Source organism: Cannabis sativa, chromosome 5, assembly GCF_029168945.1.
Source record: "Cannabis sativa cultivar Pink pepper isolate KNU-18-1 chromosome 5, ASM2916894v1, whole genome shotgun sequence".
NCBI lineage: Eukaryota > Viridiplantae > Streptophyta > Magnoliopsida > Rosales > Cannabaceae > Cannabis > Cannabis sativa.
In genome coordinates, this window is record NC_083605.1 from 61,760,421 (window position 1) to 61,779,942 (window position 19,522).

General features: G+C 32.4%; 1 protein-coding gene across 1 annotated transcript; it reads right to left on the reverse strand.

Annotated features, from left to right (window-relative positions):
• Positions 1-727: 727 nt before the first annotated feature.
• LOC133037662 (uncharacterized) lies at positions 728-2,206 on the reverse strand. The gene is made up of 2 exons (XM_061115050.1): positions 1,820-2,206; positions 728-1,117 (listed from the first exon to the last, which is right to left on the reverse strand). The coding sequence occupies exons 1-2, from the start codon at positions 2,176-2,178 to the stop codon at positions 925-927; spliced, it is 552 nt and encodes a 183-aa protein (XP_060971033.1). The 5' UTR covers positions 2,179-2,206; the 3' UTR covers positions 728-924.
• Between the last annotated feature and the right edge of the window lie 17,316 nt (positions 2,207-19,522).

The window sequence follows — 19,522 nt, forward strand, 5'->3', positions numbered from 1 at the left end:
AGAAGCTATAAATTCCATATTTATGTTCAGCACTCCCACTCAATCATACTATCATGTTCCCAAAATATACGTATCACCCTGACCCGAAAGTAGGCTTAACTAATAAATCTAAGAACATGAATAGCACTCCTGAGTTGAGCCTAAGCATATCAGGTTTTAGATTCTTTTAATCTTAAGATCAACTACTGATATTGACTTGGAAAGATATGTATCACGGTAAGTTTGTAATATCTTAACTTAGTTGCAATATCGGTCCAGTCCAATGTATACTCCATACACTCGAAACTAGTATACTTTACTAATGTCCTGGAAAGAACATAACACTTACTCCAAGTGTAAGTACACATCATCGCTGATTATCACATTAGTGTAAATCCAATAACACTGATGAAACAGGGACCAAAACTTTTGATTCATATGATCACAATCACATTCCACTGTGTTGACGATACTGTAATTGTGAATAAACATATGATCTGGATTTAACTGATTTTGTGTGTATGAATGTAATAAACATATTTAACATATTAAACCATTAGCATGTAAAATTCATGCAAACATCAATCACTTCAAAATTTCTTATATTGATAACTAATCAGATTGTAAAGAGTTTTATTTAGGTCATAAAACCCAACAATCATGTGATACGAATTGTTTTGTTTTACCTTTGATGTCAACATATCATTTGAGTGTAAATTATTTTAAGGCATGTTACTTATCTAATATTAGAAATCTTTCTAGGCAAACATTATTCCTTAAAAAAGGTAAACAAAACTAACCATGCTTGTTTAAAGCTAGTAATAGAAAAATTTACATCTGTCCAACAACTCAAACAACTAATAGGTTTGAAACTATAAATTGAAATTTGTTCTGCTAGATAATTTTCACTAAACCAACACGAAAATAAACCATCTGTAAACACTCTCACTGATCATATTTGCATATTTGAACTGATGGAGTCTTACAATCATCAATCAATTTGATGCATGCATGGTCCCAAAATTCTATGGCCATTTTTCTTCTCATGTCTTCAACATTGTTTTGGCTACTACGGAAGTGAGACTCCCCCATCATCAATAATTCAACAAATTTGATGAGGTAAACGCCACAATCAGTTCTGAAAAAATACAAACAACATAGTCAGTAATTTTAATAGTGGATTAATAAATGCAACATAAACGTCATGAGATATGAAAAGCTCATCTTTTCATTATGAATCTAATTTTATTTTCTGTTGTATTCAAATAAATATCTCATTTACTTTTATTCTTTAACTAAATAGTCATTATTCGAGATCTTAATATTGTAGGAAACTTAGTTGTTCTTTATGTTTAATATCATATAATACAAACTTAAATAACAATGAAAAAATTATCAAAGGCAAAACAAAAGTAAACAAATTATACACATACACATATATTTCATCTACAACATGAATTGTAATGCATTTAATATGTCAATGAATCAAATTTGATTAGATACAAAAAACTAACAAACAAATATAACTCTTATGAAAAAGACAACACATCCAAGTCTGAAGTAAAGTCTTTTATCAAATTTGAGTCAATGAACAAGGGAATGCAAAGAACTTTAAATTTTAAAACATAACCTACTTATTCATTTTAACAACATATCAATTGTTTAATAAAGATTTCAACGGCACATTATCAAGTAATTACAAGATCATATCAAAATAGAGCAAATGATGAGAGAATCAGCACAACAACAAGAAGCTTTGTTATCAAAAAAATAACCAGCAACATAAAGATTATTTTCTAATATATAAAGAAAGCAACAAGCTTTTAATATCACAACTTACTGGTTTCCTTGGTGAGGAGCATCAATCCAAACTAACTTGAATTCTTCATGACCAACAGCATATTGTTTACGTTTTTGATGAAATCCCAAATGCTCAAGAATGAATGGAAGAACTTTGCAGTAGTTTCTTACATAATTTTTTATAGCTTCATCATTGGCCTTATAAAATGAGTCATAGATATAGATAATTCTTTCATCTATTCCTAAAACAACTAGGAACCAATGAGCTAAAGAAATACCTCCTTGAAGACACAATGGCATAAAAACATGATTAAGATCCACCCATGGCTTCGAAAACTCTATACAATCTCCTCTAATCATATTAATCAAGATTTTTATTGAATGGCACAGATGCTTCATAATCTCACCTTGGTCAAACTTTTTTATATATGAAAATATCTTCCATATATGAATTTCATCCAATGAACTAACATCCCCACAAACTTGACCCATGTAAAAATCAAAAAGATAACTTGTTGTAGTACATTTCAAAAATGAAGGGTGGCATCTATGTTATAATGCTTTCTTTCGCAAATAATACAGAGATGTATTAACATGCTGAAAAAGGAAAAAAAAATAGTAACCTACAAGATTTAAATATAACCCCTCGATTTAGAAAGATAAAACAATTATAAATAACACTTATTTCATCTGATAAAAGACCTTTAGCATCATATATATCGAAGAACCACCTCTTCCTTGTAACACGTGTTTTACCCAATTTGAACTTCTTCCCACTTTGAAAAATGATAATGTCATTTTTTCCAACAAATGGAGGAGAAGATGCAGAATTCTTGCTAAAAAGAAAACAATTCCAATTAGTTTTAAAAAAACATGAACAAAAAATATATACATATAATAAATACGCAAACAAATTACCGTTTCATGTTCATGCCTTTTGAATACCACTCCAATAAAGCATCAGCTACTTCCTTTGAAGGCATAGCTTCAAAATCACTATCAAATGGAAAGTTGCCTGAGAAACAATTTATCTTCTTTTTGGGTGTCAAAAATGTTGGAGAAATATCAACATAATTTGGATGGGAGTCGATTAGAGGATCACGATTGGGATGTATATCATTTCCTTTGATTACAGTTGTTTCAACATGTATTGAAAATGAAGGTGGTGAAGCAATAATTATTGGTGGAATTTCTGCACTTGATGAATGATAGACGGAAGTCATGTCCTCCTTGCTCGCTACCAAAAAATACGACTTTTGTACTTTTTAATCTTCATTAGATCTTTTTCTCTTGGGAATTTTCTGTTGCTTTTGATAAAAGTATTTATTGTCATCCTACATAGGTAAAATTTACGTTAGTCATATATCATTAACAAAAGAAAATAGAAAAAAAAAATTGAAAACATATAAAAGATGCATAAAGGTAAATGAAAATTAATAGTTTATACTTGTATGACAGCTTTTAAAATTGATGGAGAAGGAGCAACACAATCTGGACTGCTAAGAACGATTCTCCTGGATTTTAAATCATTGATGCACTCCTCCAAGTCCCTTTGTGCAGCTAATTTTTTCTCTTCCACTTTAGTTCTTTCTATGTCCTTCTCTCGTTGATTACACAATGCTCGGAGAAGATCTTCGACACGTTTGACATCATCTTTCATTCCAACGAGATCATTAATATTTTCACGAATCTCATTTAATTTTTTTTTTCCAAGAATAGAAATTTCTTTCCTATGCTCAGAATACTCTATCTTGTTCTCAGAAAGCTCCTTCCTATTCTCAGAAAGCTCGTTTCTATTCTTAGAAAGCTCTTTTCTATTATCAGCGACTTCCTTTATATTCTCAGTAATTTCTTAATAAAGATATAAGAGGGAAGATAAATATATAAAAATGTTAAAATATTTATGAAGAAAACAATAAATAAACAAGAAAAACAAAATTAAAGATCAAATTTAATGTTCAAACAAATTAAAACACACCTTATAAAAAACACCTTCTTCATTGGTACTAAATGTTGTATTTTTAGCAGCATCCTTTGGCATAACCTATACTAAATTTTTATTAGAGACAAAGAAAATCCTATAAAATTTAGTTGCACAATTTTTGATAAGGTGTCCAATTTTATTACCTTGGAAAAAGTCAGTCCCTTTTGATAAGGTGTTGATGATCTCCTTTTTTTGTACTTCGTGTTATATTTTCTCGCCATACCCTGCACTTGAACGACAAAATACAACCATATCACAAAAAATTATATTTAATGTAAGTTTCGTAAGTAGTGAAGTGTACTACAACTTCATATGGCAAACAATCTATCTAATAACCACAAAAACTCAACAAAAATAATATTACTTCTACACACGCAAAAGTCTTAAAATTCAAAATTAATGTTTCAATTTTGGCTGACTAGCCTAAAGGTCAGAAAGTTTCAATTTTTTTCAATTGTTGTTGAAATAGTTCATATTGTTTGTTCCTATTTCATTGTTTGTATCTAGCTAGTTTTTCAATTATTATTTACCTAAAGAAACATGTTTTTTCACCTTATTTTAAGGCACTTTGCTTACCTAATTGGATGACTTTTTAGGTAAACATCATTCCTTAAAGAAAGGTAAACAACATGCCTTAATTTAGGCTTTAACTAATACACAGATATTGTCATAGTCTGTTTAATGATATTTGAATAAAGCAAAATACTAAATATGCATCCATTATTGCCATTGTAAGACAAGAGAAAAATGTACCTGTAATAAGAGATGTAAGAGATAATCATAACAATAAATTACCACTTGGAAGAAAAATTTCAAGGACATTGAAAATTCTTTAAAAGTCAATCAAAACATTCAGAGTTTAAACACCACCATTATAACCAACACCAAAAGCAAACAGACATTCACAAGAGCACCAATGCTGTCTAGCACCTCCACAAAGTGGGATAATGCTTTTGGTACATGTATCATCCTACATATTTTAAACTCGCTACATCACATACAGTTATAATAAAATTTACTGAAGATGGTTAAAGTAGAAAATATGTAACAAACCTAAAATAAAAACACAACAATCAATTTTTGTTGTTCAATACTCTTTTGAGGGCCAAAGTAAAAACTCACAAGGATGGATACTACATCCTCCTATGATGTTAGCAACAAGAGGAAGTAGCCAAGTGTTTGTTGCAACTGTTGTAATAGTCAATGACACCTAATTGGCTAACGTGATATGACAAGAAAATGACTAGGATGTCAAATACAAAACCAACACGGAATAACTATATTCTGTCTACTTATATTAAACAAATCTTCACAAAAAATACAGTTTTGTCATTGCCCATGCTTGATTTGAATGAAGCAAAATGCATCCAACGATTTCATTATAAGAGAGGAGAATAACATGCAATTAATTAGAAACAAATTAAATGAAGCAAAATTCATCTAACAAAAAACCAAACAGTGACTCAATGCGTAATATTGTCACCATCATGCAGAAAAAATAATAGTTGGTAATTTACGAAGCAAAATGAATGAAGAAAATTTCAACAATAGAGCATTATAAGATATTGAATTAAGAGGAGATGAATAGTCAAAGAAAGCCCTCAGATCTCATACCAAAAATGGTCATAACAGCATAACATTAGACTTTTTCATTCAAATAGAGATCTCATATAATTGTTGTTTACCTAAAGAAACATATTTTTTTACTTTATTTTAAGGCATGTTGCTTACCTAATTGGATGACTTTTCAGGTAAACACAATTCCTTAAAAAAAAAGGTAAACAACATGTCTTAATTCAGGTAAACGTGTCTAAATAACACAAGTCGTTTACCGTACTTTAGGCACGTTGTTTATCTAATAAGGCATGCCGTTGACCTTATTTTAAGGTAGTAATCATTGTTTACCTTATTTAAGGCATGTTGTTTACCTTATCCAGTAATTGCAAATTAGTGTTGAACTCCAAAGCCAAGGATGAACAATTGGTATATTTATTTATAGTACTTATGATATGTATTCATATGACTCCAACTTAATTTAATAATTAATATATAATTTTCATGCTACTACAGACAAATTTTGCAAAATGGGAACCTTAGCATGGAAAATTTGGGCTTTATTACCCATGGGGAAAGTACCTTCAACTTGGTGACCACCTTAGAGAATTGGCTTCCTCTATCATTTCCTTGACAAGTTGTCTCCAATCCCCTAAACAGGTATACATATACAAATACATCGTGAGCATTAATTAATTGCATGATATATATAAATTTACAATATGGTTTTTCAAATACATATCAAATTATGTATTAGTATCATGTACATCTAATTGTTATGTACATTTGGTACCTTATACACAAAAGTTCTTTCATCATTACAACAAATAATGTGTTCTATTTTAAATGTATGCAACTGTAAATGGGTGCCTACTAATTTCAATAAAATTTTCATCCATACAATAATGAAAGTATGTGTATTTCTGTGTCTACTAATTTCACAAAGTTGACTAAAAACTAAACTCAATAGTCAGATCCCAATAGCTAATAAATTTCCTTTTCTTGGTTTCTCTGTTCAATTCAAGTTTTAGTGGTGGTCACAACTCACAACTGTTCATCTTTTATTGCAGGAGTTGCATCAAAGGAAGTATTTACAACACTTGGTCACTTGTTCAGAGTAAGACACTTACAAAGCGACAATAAATTCTCACTTTCTGGATTTGGAAAGCAAACAAGTTTATTAAGTTGTTGAGTAGTGAGTCACTCAAGTCATATTCATGATTACTGAGGCTCTTCTTTAGTTACTTATATTATATATACACACATATATAAATATATATATCATCTCATTTTTTGAGAAGAAGAAACAGTTTCAGAATCAATATTCCAAGATATTAGACAACTTAATATCATGATTAGACATATAAATGTATGATTAATAATTATGAACATCATTAGAATATGTTAATTCTATATTTGGCATATTTAATTGACAAAAATATTTTATTATTTAATGTATTTTTGGCTGGTATGTATTAATAAGGTTTCCTTATTTGTGTGTATCTAAACTTGGAAGGAAAGTTGTCTAGCTTTCCTATTTATGGAAATTGAGGTAAATATGGTAAGTTTTGATTACACATTTATTCTTATCTAACCAGCTGTTAATCTGATCTTGTGTTGAGTTTCCCATTTTCTTAAATCAGGTTTCTTGAAGAGAAAACCGGAGCTAAACTTTCCTTTTCTATAAAAGAAAGTTCTAGTTACTGCCCACGATTCTGTAGGTACAGAAACGGAAATTCCTGGACTGATTGAAGAATTATTTTAGGGAAGTTTCTAGTGGGCTGAGGTCGTATTCAGACCGAATGTAAGCTGTCAATATGATGTATATTCTTTATAAATACATCTTATAGCAACTAGGTTAGCAATCTCTTTCATTCACTTTCATATCTTTAGGAAAGCGTATCTTTGTTATGTAGAGAAGAGTTGTTCGACTCTTACTCTGTTTATTTATTGTTTGTATTGTCTTGAGTCTGTATTCAAGTCTACAACGAAGAAGAACATCAGTGCACCTTCGGGAGAAGGTATTTACAAGCTTTCGGGAGATTGCTTTTGAAGTCTTGCATCGGGATGATACAAGCACACAACCTTCGGGAGATGGTTGTATAGGCTTTCGGGAGATAGCCTTTAAGCCTTAAATCAGGAGGATTCAAGCACTCTTCAAGGTGATCAAAGGGAGTTCGAGCTCTTGGAGTTTTATCAAGATTCGGTTAGTAGGTAGAATACATCAAGCTTGAGGCATACAATAAGAAGGAGTTTATTTATGCATAAGTCAATTACTTTGTATTTTTGATACCGATCTAATGAATCTTATCTCTGGGTGTGGCCCCGTGGACTAGTAACAATCTGAAAGGATTGTTGAAACCACGTACAAAAATCTTGTGTGTTTTTACTTTTATGCACTGTTCATTTTTCTGGGTTTCTCTGGAGTTACAGAGTTGTATTCTGTAACTACGGAAAAACTATTTTCAGTGTCAGTTTCATTATTCCGCATTTAATTAATCACTTAATTAAATAATTGAACTGGGAATATTAAAATACGAAATTTCAATTGGTATCAGAGCAAGTCACTAAATTCTTAGTGAGATCTTGAGGTTATTCTATTTAACTTGTTTTGTGTGAGATGTCTTTGTTTGCAGAAGGAAGCTCTATCTCTCGACCTCGTCTGTTGAATGAGTCGAATTATCCTTATTGGAAGGTCAGGATGAGAGCATTCATCAAATCGCAAGATGAGAAGGCATGGAGAGCTATTCTTACAGGGTGGTCTCAACCTACTGAAAATGATGACAAAGGTAATACTCAGGTAAAATCTGAACTCAGTTGGACCACTGAAGATGAAAAATTGTTTGGTTATAATAATAAGGCTTTACATGCTATTTTTAATGGTGTTGGTGAAGGCTTTATTAAATTAATCTCATCTTGTGAATCTGCAAAGGAAGCATGGGAAATCATTCAAATTCAATTTGAAGGTACTGGTGATGTAAAGAGATCACGATTTACCATGCTGCAAACTAGATTTGATGAATTGAGAATGTTAGAAACTGAAACTTTAAATTATTTTTACGAAAGATTATCTGATATTTCTAATGAGTTTTTTGCCTTGGGAGAAAAATTAGATGAATCTGTCTTGGTTCGGAAAATTGTTCGTGTGCTTCCTGACAAGTTTGACACAAAATTGCTAGCAATGGACGAGGCAAAAGACTTTGGCAAAATGAAGGTTGAGGAACTCATGGGTTCTTTAAGAACTTTTGAGTTAAATCAACAGATCAAGAAAAAGAGTAAGCAAAGTCTCTCGAATGAGAAAATCAAAGGTATTGCTTTCAATGATTCTGAAAATATTGTTTCTGATGATGAAAATGATGATGAAATGGCCTTGTTAGCAAAAAATTTCCAAAGATATATGAAATCTGTTGGAAATAAAATGAACTTTTCAAAGAACTCAAATGGTAACATTTCAGGTAACAATCCCTCTAAACCTTTTTCATCTAACAAAGGTATTCGTTGCAGAGAGTGTGAAGGGTATGGTCATATTCAATCTGAATGTGCCAATACCTTAAAGAAAAATAAAAAGGGATTGAATGTTACCTGGAGTGATGATTCTGAAAGTAGTGAAGATGAAAAAGAAAAAGTTGCTCTAACAAGTGTTTTGTCAAGAAATTTGTAGGAAAAAGGAAAATTCATGTGCATGAATAATACCTCGATCGATGACAACAAGGAAGAATCTAGTCCGAACCAGATGAGTCAGAAATTGATGAGAATTCTATGGCTGAATCCTACAAGGTAATGTTTGGTAAGTTGATGGAAACATGTGCTGAAAATCGCTCCCTGGTTAAAGATAATAAAGTCTTGTGTAACAACATTAATGAGTTGGAAGATAAACTTAAATGTTGTGAATCTGAACTATCTTTAAAAGAGTCTAAAATTATTTCTTTAACCAAGGAACTTGATAACATTAAAAAGAATGTGAAAATGCTAAATCCAAGTTCCACCATCTTTGAAAAAATTCAAAAATCTGGCCAAACCAATCATGCTAGTCTGGGTTATGTTTCTAATCAACCTAATTCTAATACCACTTTTGTTAAATCTAATAGTTTTGTTTCTGGAAGAACTGTTTCTACCTCGCAGGTTTCTGTCTCTACAGCAAAGCACTCTGCTGTTACAGAAAAGAAGCACCACGGTAAGTTTGAAAATTCCAAGGGGAATGGAAGACGTTTCATCCCTATTTGCCATTTTTGTGGGAGAAAAGGTCACATTCGACCTAAATGCATCACTATGCAAAACATGTTTAAATCTAATTACCTTGGAAATAAACATGTTTTACAAAAACAAAAATGGGTTGTCAAAAATAAATGCTTGGTAGGTTCTTCTAATTTAAAACTATTGCTACTAACATGTGGTACTTTGATAGTGGGTGTTCTAGACACATGACAGGTGAAAAAGAATATCTTGAGAACATTAGACCAATGCAGTGTGAAGAAGTTACTTTTGGTAACGGTCTTGTTGGAAAAGTCATAGGGATAGGAACTCTCAATTTCGAAGGGCTTCCTAGACTAAAGAATGTCATGTTGGTTGATGGACTAAAAGCTAATCTTCTTAGCATTAGTCAAATTTGTGATTAGGGTTATACTGTGAGCTTTGATAGTAATCATTGTTATGTGTATAATATTCTTGATGAAATTGTCTTGCAAGGGTTCAGATCTAATGATAACTGTTACACCATCACTACCTATGGTACTTGTCACTCTGTTATTAACACCACTGATTTATGGCATGAAAAACTTGGTCATATTCATTTTAAAAATCTGAGGAGATTGTCTAATGCAGGAATTGTTCGAGGATTACCTAAATTAGGTAAGGAGTCTTTGGAAAAATGTGGACCATGTCAGCTTGGTAAGCAACTGAAAATTTCTCATAAGAGTGTTTCTGATGTGAATACTTCCAGAGTTCTCGAACTCCTACATATGGACTTAATGGGTCCAATCCAGGTTGAAAGCTTGAATGGTAAGAGGTATATTTTTGTGTGTGTTGATAATCTCTCTTGGTTTTCATGTGTAGAATTTTTTAGAGAAAACATTGATACTTTTGATGTTTTTAAGTATCTTTGCTTGAAATTAAAAATTCAAAAAGATTGCAACATTGGTAAGATAGTTCGTGGTAAGTAATCATGGAAAAGATTTTGAAAATACTGTGTATGGTAAATTCTGTAAATCTTATGGTATTTTTCATAATCTTTCTGCTCCTAAAACCCCACAACAAAATGGAGCGGTTAAGGATTCCCACCTTCTTGATCATGTTTTAGACGAGGCTTTGTATGGCTTGAAAGAAGCACCCCGTGCTTGGTATGAGCGTCTATCTGAGTTTTTACACTCTCATGGTTATAGAAAAGGAAATGTTATTAAAACACAGTTCATCACACACATTCAATTTGATATTATTTTTTCATATGTTGATGATCTTGTTTTTAGATCTACTTCTAACTCTGAAGTGCAGGTTTTTGTTTCCCAAATGCAAAAGGAGTTTGAAATGAGCATGGTAGGTGAACTCACTTATTTTCTCGGTCTTCAAGTGAAGCAATCAGATGAGGGAACTTTTGTCACTCAAAGAAAATATGCAAAGAACTTGGTGAAAAAGTTTGATCTTGAGAAAGCCAAACATATCAACACTCCCATGAGCACAACTTTGAAACTAAGCAAAGATGAACGAGGAGTAAAGGTAGATCAAACTTTGTATCGAAGTATGATAGGTAGTTTGCTTTATCTTACTGCTAGTCGTCCTGACATTTGTTATAGTGTTGGTGTTTGTGCACGATATCAGGCAAATCCCATGGAATCCCATCTTTCTGCTGTGAAAAGAATTATTCGCTATGTAAATAGCACTATTGATTTTGGGATTTGGTTTTCTAAAGACACTAACTCTAACCTTGTTTGCTTTAGTGATGTTGATTGGGCAGGTAATGCAGATGATAGGAAAAATACTAGTGGTGGATGTTTCTATCTTGGAAACAATCTTGTTTCATGGCACAGCAAGAAGCAAAACTCAATCTCTCTGTCCACAGCTGAGGCTAAGTATATTGTTGCGGGTAGTTGTTGTACCCAATTGTTATGGATGAAACAAATGATGGCAGATTATGGGTTTGATTTGAAAACTTTAACCATCTTTTGTGATAACACTAGTGCTATAAACATTTCTAAGAATCATGTTCAACACTCTCGCACAAAGCACATAGACATTCGTCATCACTTTATTAGAGAGCTAGTGGAAAATAAAATTCTAGTCTTAGAATATGTTGAAACTAGCAAACAAATTGCAGATATTTTTACTAAAGCTCTTGACTCGGTCCGTTTTATTTCTCTAAGGAAATCCTTAGGGGTTTGTACTGTTTAATGTTTTTGTTCTTCTTAATCCTTGATATTTGAGTTGTCTTAGAGTTCATAATGTCTTGTCCTTGTCCTAGAAAAAAATCTCAACCTTATAAGAATTACAGTCATTATTTTATTGCTAATGTTGTAATGTTATGGTGTCATATAGGTTTATCAGGAAAATTGTTCACTCCTCACAGGAATATTCGGGTTCATCAAACAGTGTTATGTAAGCTACCATTTTCGAATAATGTTGTTTAAAAACTGTGTGTTCAAGCTCCATTGGATGAATAGAGCTACCTATCTCAATGTGTGAAAGCCATCTCTGAGTAAGTTGGAACTATGTAATTAGGAGTGATGTAGAAGATACGCTACCCTTGAAAAGGGCTACCATTGAGGTAGTGTGCAGCGTCTCCTATGGTTACAATTTATCAGAAAAAGTCTTTTTAACATATTGGGCAATGTTCCCTGCTTACACTTTCACACACTTATGCTTGACATAGTTTGTGGTAAAAAATTTCTATCCTCGAAAATGGTGTTATAAAGTTGTTACATACTGTTTGATTTACTTTAATATTCTTGGTGACTGAGTCAATTTTTCCTGTGTAACCGATATGACCTTATTCTATTACTTCATTAGCTTGATAAAATAATTCCTGACTATTCTTATGAGTTTGATTTTTCATCAGGGACAAAGACAAGCGGACATTGTGAATTCTAGTTACAAAAATATCAAGGTTATTTTATTTTTTGTCTTTTAAACAAAAAAAAAAAAAATTGTGACCAAGTTTGTCAATTGAGCTTTCTTAAAAATTCTTGTTATTTTTCTTGTTATGTTTCATTATATTCTTAGACACTATTTTTTGCTCTTACGTGGTGATTAGTGCTTTATGTGTTTCTTTGTGTTCTCTTGTTCTTTATTTGCAAAATTTTTTTTGGGGGGGTTTTTTTTGAAAAAATTAAAGAAAAAGGGGGGCATATTTTTTGATTCTTTGTAAATATTTTTTCTTTTATTTTTTTTCATTTTATGGAAACATGTTTTAATTGTATTCTCTATTTTGTGTTTCCTTTATTTTTGGAGATTTGGTCTTATTTTGGTGTTTTTAGGAAACTTGTCCTTAAATAATTAATTATTTTTTGTTTCCTTTTTGGTGGCAATTTCGATTTTGGTAGGGTATTTAAATTCTTAGATTTTGTGGGGATATTTGGTTTCCTTTTTCCATTTAAGGAAACATTGACCATTTTTTGAAAAACCTTTTTGGTTTCCTTTTTCTCTCCACACGATTCAAAGGTAAGGAAGTTACTTTCCTTTTCAGTTATTTTTCTGATTTTGGGTAATTAAAATCAAAATGCTATATATACTCAACTACCCACTCACCCACGATCATCACTCACTCTTCTCCTTCTATTTTTTTTCTCTCAAAGGTCTAATATTTTCAAAGTGTAAGAGTGTTTGTGTTCTAGGGTTTCAAAGAAAAAATGGCCAAAACTAAGAATGCCCAACCGTCCAAGAAGCCCTCTTGTGGCTCTGCCTCTGTTTCTCCGATCAGCCCGCCTGCGCCGCCTGCACCAGCAACTGGAGCTTCTGGTTCGTCCTCTGCTCCGACAAAGTCTGCCAGAAAATCGAAGACCCAAGCTCGAAAATCAGTGGTAAATCTTGCCTCTCCACCTGTTGTTACTTCTCCTATTGCTTCTTCAACACCTGGGTTTGGTGATCATGATGAATCCCATTCATCCGATCACATATTGTCGAAGTCCTCCTCTTCGAATGGTGCTCCTAATGTCGATAAAGCTTTGGTGACCTTGCCCACGGTGAGCTCTCGAACAAGGTCCAAGGTTTCCACTCCTCAAAAGCTCGAAGTGGTTCAACCTAATATTGTATCCAAAGGGAAAAAGGTGGTTTCTTCATCTTCAAAGCCCAAAAATCTCAAGGAGAATCCCCCTTCCATGTCATCCTCGGATTCTGAACCAGAAGAAAGTGAGGAGGATCATGATTCAGAGGGCTTGTCCGATTCAAGTGAAGAATTTGTGCCCAAAGATCAACCTGCTGTTGATGATTCTGGATCCGAGAGTGAAGAACCAGAGACTGATCCTGTCACTACAGAGCCTGTTCCTGTCCTTGCTGCAGTTCCAAAGAAGGATAAAGGAAAAATGCCCATTGTCTCTCCAAATCATGTTCTTCCTCAGAAAAGAAAGAGGCCCTCTGGTATTTCTCTTGATAACTTCAAGCCCCACTCTCATTATTTTTGTTATAATGATCATGCTAGAGATATGAAATTCTATGAGAATAGGAATTTTACTGTGGAGAAAAATTTTAATGTTATTGCTCATAAGCCTTTTGGAGTGTATAACATGTTGAAAGAAAGACAATGGGTAGATACCTTGATCAGTTTTGATGGCTATGTGGATAGAATTGTGAAGGAATTTTATGCTAACATCACTGATGAGTTTCTCGATGAGGACTCTTTCATGTTTGGCAAAGTTTTTATCAGAGGACACTGGTATTCCTTTACTGTGAAGGATGTTGCTGAGGCTCTCAATCTGCCTATAGGAATTGAGCCAACTGATGTGGAGTTTGATCGTCAAAAGGTGTTCGGTTATCTCACTGGTGATAATGAAGTTGAACTCTCCGACACCATGCATATGTCTCAACTCACCTATCAACATGCTGCTCTCATGAGGTTTGCCCTATCCAATTGGTTTCCTTGCTCCAATCCGGTAAATGTGTCAAATGAACTTGCATTCTTTTTGTATAAAGTTTCAATTGGTGCTAAAATTGATTTGGCTGACATGATTTGGGAGCAAATTGTTTCTCTTCGAAACGGCAAGAAACCTAGGCTCAATCTCATTTTTCCTCACTTAATCTATAAAATTTTATCTGATCAACAGGAATTGATTCTTGAGAATGAATCAATTGAGATGCCTGCTGTTGGAACCACTTTCAAAATTCCTGAGAAGCCTCCTCAAGGAAAAGCTGCTCAAAGAAAGGCTCGGTCTGCTTCCCCTGGTCTTACAAATGATCCTGCTGCTGCATCTGCTTCAACTTCTGCTCCTACAGAAATGGCAGAATTCAACTTGCGTTTGGGTAGAATGGAGACAAGTCAAGCCTTGCTTCTCAGGAAGATGGACAGCATCATGAAATACTTCCGACCCAATGATGATGAATAAGTGGTTCAATTCTCTATCTCTTGCTTTTTATTTGTGAATGCTTAAACTATTATGACATTGTTCATGGTTTTTGCTATCTTTGGCTCCTTGATAGACAAAAAGGGGGAGTAGTACTTATTTTTTTTTTTGGATTATGTGTTACAACTCTGGATCCTTGTTTTCAGGGGGAGTTGTCTTGTTTGTGGTTTTGCACTTTTCCGTTTAAAAAGTTGTTGTGTTTTAGGTTTGTAAGCTTTTCCGTCCAAAAAAAGTTCTTTGTTTTATGTGTTAGAGTGCTTTCATGCAGGGGGAGTATTTTCTCTACTCTTTTATCATTAAAAAGCTATTTGCTTTGGTTTCTAACACTTGATGCAGGTTTTCTCATAATAAAATGTTTTGTCAATCAAAGTGCCAAAGGGGGAGATTGTTAATTCCATTTTTGGCATATTTAATTGACAAAAATATTTTATTATTTAATGTATTTTCGGCTGGTATGTATTAATATGGTTTCCTTATTTGTGTGTATCTAAACTTGGAAGGAAAGTTGTCTAGCTTTCCTATTTATGGAAATTGAGGTAAATATGGTAAGTTTTGATTACACATTTATTCTTATCTAACCAGCTGTTAATCTGATCTTGTGTTGAGTTTCCCATTTTCTTAGATCAGGTTTCTTGAAGAGAAAACCGGAGCTAAACTTTCCTTTTCTATAAAAGGAAAGTTGTAGTTACTTCCCACGATTCTGTAGGTACAGAAACGGAAATTCTTGGACTGATTAAAGAATTATTTTAGGGAAGTTTCTAGTGGGCTGAGGTCGTGTTCAGACCGAATGTAAGCTGTCAATATGATGTATATTCATTATAAATACATCTTATAGCAGCTAGGTTATCAATCTCTTTCATTCACTTTCATATCTTTAGGAAAGAGTGTCTTTGTTATGTAGAGAAGAGCTGTTCGACTCTTACTCTGTTTATTTGTTGTTTGTATTGTCTTGAGTCTGTATTCAAGTCTACAACGAAGAAGAACATCAGTGCACCTTCGGGAGAAGGTATTTACAAGCTTTCGGGAGATTGCTTTTGAAGTCTTGCATCGAGATGATACAAGCACACAACCTTCGGGAGATGGTTGTATAGGCTTTCGGGAGATAGCCTTTAAGCCTTGAATCAGGAGGATTCAAGCACTCTTCAAGGTGATCGAAGGGAGTTCGAGCTCTTGGAGTTTTATCAAGATTCGGTTAGTAGGTGGAATACATCAAGCTTGTGGCATACAATAAGAGGGAGTCTATTTATGCATAAGTCAATTAGTTTGTATTTTTGATACCGATCTAATGAATCTTATCTCTAGGCGTGGGCCCGTGGACTAGTAACAATCTGAAAGGATTGTTGAAACCACGTACAAAAATCTTGTGTGTTTTTACTTTTATGCACTGTTCGTTTTTCTGAGTTTCTCTGGAGTTACAGAGTTGTATTCTGTAACTACGGAAAAACTGTTTTTAGTACCAGTTTCAATATTCCGCATTTAATTATTCACTTAATTAAATAATTAAACTGGGAATATTAAAATACGGAATTTCAGAATATATACTTTTCATTTTTTATTCAGTAGTATGATCCTTGGCTTCAATGGGAAAAGAATAAAATTAGAGAGAAAAGACTACTTGAGATTGGAAAAGAGAATAAGTTCAATAAAATTTTCATCCACACAATAATGAAAGTATGTGCATGTCTGTGTTTACTAATTTCACAAAGTTGACTAAAAACTAAACTCAATAGTGAGATCCCAATAGCTAATAAATTTCCTTTTCTTGGTTTCTCTGTTCAATTCAAGTTTTAGTGGTGGTCACAACTCACAACTGTTCATCTTTTATTGCAGGAGTTGCATCAAAGGAAATATTTACAACACTTGGTCACTTGTTCAAAGTAAGACGAATACAAAGCAATAATAAATTCTCACTTTCTTGATTTGAAAAGCAAACAAGTTTGTTAAGTTGTTGATTGGTGAGTCACTCAAGTCATGTTCATGAGTACTGAGGCTCTTCTTTAGTTACTTATATTATATATACACACACATATATAAATATATATAGCATCTCATTTTTTTAGAAGAAGAACAATTTCAGAATCAATATTTCAAGATATTTCAGTGTCTAAGCAGTTTCAGAATCAATATTCAAAAAATTTAAAATGGGGTTTTAATTAGTGAACTACATTAGAACCAATGATCAAACAATGGAAAGGGTAAGAGGAAATTAATGACTACTGGTGGAGGCACAAACTTTAAAAAAAAAAATCAGAGGATATAAAATGGATAATTAAATTTAAGAATATAGAGATTTAAGAAAATGAAATTTACCTAACTTTGATATTGCAAAAAGAATGATGCACAGGTACAAAATCGTCGGTGGTGATGTTGGAACGAAGGTAGGAAGGGCGACGAAGGAGGAGGGCTGAAATCGTAGGGTGCAAGGGGCTCCAGCGATGTTGAATGGAGGAACGAAGGTGGTGAGGAAGATGGCTACTGTTTAGGTGAGGAAGGTTATTAGATAAGGGTATATTGGGAATGTGACAAATAAATCAAGGTATAAATAAAATACATAGATAAGGAGGGTAAAAATGAAAGTAGTTAACCGAAAATGGGTATAGGATGCAAGTTTCCCAATATATTTTTGTTAAAATTACCCAAATTATGGGATTTTTTTTACCATTTACTTTTTTATGGCATTTTTAAATAAAGTTTTGTGTATATGGGATTTAGTTTTTCTTTTCCCTTTTATGGGTTTTTTAAAAGCCATATTTGTGTTAATCCAGGCCCAATTCCCATATTTTGTTTTTTTTTTTAATTTTTTTGAAGCTATAGTTGTTATAGCTTCTTTTTTGCATGAAATAGCTATACTCATTGCATCATACCGCCATATGATAGTATACAATCAGACTATCAACCTGTTTCTCTCTCATTCTCCATTCGGTTTGATATTTTGAGCTTAGGGTTTGCATTTTCTTCCTTTTCTTCTTTTTCTTCTTCTCCGGTGTGTGTGGGAAAGCCATTGTCTTTTGAAGCTAGGTTCGATTTCTAGTTGCTGAAGCTCGTGTGCTCTGTTTTTAGTGATTTTCGAGGTCAGCTTCTTGGTTAAGTGAGGTATGTGATAAATTCTTCATAAATTTTGTTGTAATGTGTTTAGTTTTAGTTTATAGTTCGGTATTAAGATGTTTGTTGATTTTTTTTTTTTTGTTTTTCTTGATGATTTTCCATGATCGGCTGGGTTTTTTGGGTTTATTGTTGTTTTTGGATGATCGGTTGGGTTTTTAGGGTGTGTTTGGTGTTTTGGTGTTTATTCTTTCTAATTTTTTCAAGATGTGTTCTTATTTTGGTTGTTGATCATTGTTCTATTTAGTTAATTTTTTTTTTAAGTTTGAGTTTGTGTTGATTTTGTTGTTTTCTCTATTAAATCTTCATGAATTTTCTAGGGTTTTTTTTTCTATTTGTTTTTGTGTTGAATTTGTTTTAGAGATTAGAGTATTTTTTGTTACTTTTGGTGTTTGTTTTGGTTTTTTTCATTTGCATGCAATTTAGTATTTGAGGTTGCTTGTAAAATATAACCGGTTATTTTTTGTGCAACATATTTGAATTTTTAGGTTAATAGTATTATTTGTATCTAATTTTTATGTTTTTTCTATATTTTGAATTTTTGTTTTTTTTTTTATTTTTTGTTCTGTTTTTTTAAATTGATTTTTTGATATTTTTTTTCATTGGTTAGAGTATTTAGTGGGGGTGGTAACTGTTTTTTTTTTGCCACGATGTGGCAGTTTTGTTTTTTGTTTTTTTTTTTTTTTTTTTTGTGTTTTATGTGGGTTGGCAATTACAATTTATTTGTTATATATATATTTGGTGTTAGTTTTGTAATGTGCACTTATTAACTTGTTTTGTTTTCTCTGTATTCTTTGTTTGGTTTTAGGGTATATAAAATGGATAAGTGCCCTGATACTAAAGTCTATATTAAGAAAAGAAAAAGGGCTCAAGTAAGGTATGTTTTTAAATTTTCATGTGTTTATTTTGTTTGTTCTTGTCTGTATTTTTACTGTCTTTTAATATTTTTGTGTTGTTTATTATCTGCTACTCAATGTTTTCAGGACATTATTCCCTGTTGATCCTGGAGTTCAACATAAGGATTCTGATCAATCTGAAACTATTTCCAAAAATGTGAAGGACCATGTATATAACTGGTTTCTTTTGTTTATTCTATCTTTGATTCTTTTTATTTTTATCCTTGTTGTTTTTATAACTGGTTTATAACCAGTTTTAATATTTTATTTTTTATTTTGTTAACAGGTTGAGCCTGGTAATGTGGCGTTTGTTGGTGCTCAATCAGGAACTGATTCAGAAGTTCCGGTTGATGCACCTAAGAAGCATGAGGTTAAGAAATCTCGCGCTAAGAAGAAGAAGGTGAGTTTCTTAACTGGTTATGTTATTATTGGTGTATTTTAACTAGTTTTTTTAGTATAGAAATATGTTTTTAATTCTTTATCGTATGTAATTTAGTTTTTACACTTTTTATAACTGGTTTTTTTTCTATTATAAATGTTTAATTGATGTTATTTAGTTCTTATATTATTTATAACTGGTTTTTTCTTTAAGAAATGTGTTTTTAAATGTTTATATTCTGTAATTGAGTTTTTATACCCTTTTTTAACCGGTTTCTTTTGTTTGT

Excerpts from the sequence above, each read along its gene's own strand:
- LOC133037662 (XM_061115050.1), bottom strand. The coding sequence starts at position 2,178 with ATGAAGCATCTGTGCCATTCAATAAAAATCTTGATTAATATGATTAGA. Across the intron at positions 1,118-1,819 it reads GCTCCTCACCAAGGAAACCA|AACTGATTGTGGCGTTTACC; the intron begins GTAAGTTGTGAT and ends GTATTTTTTCAG.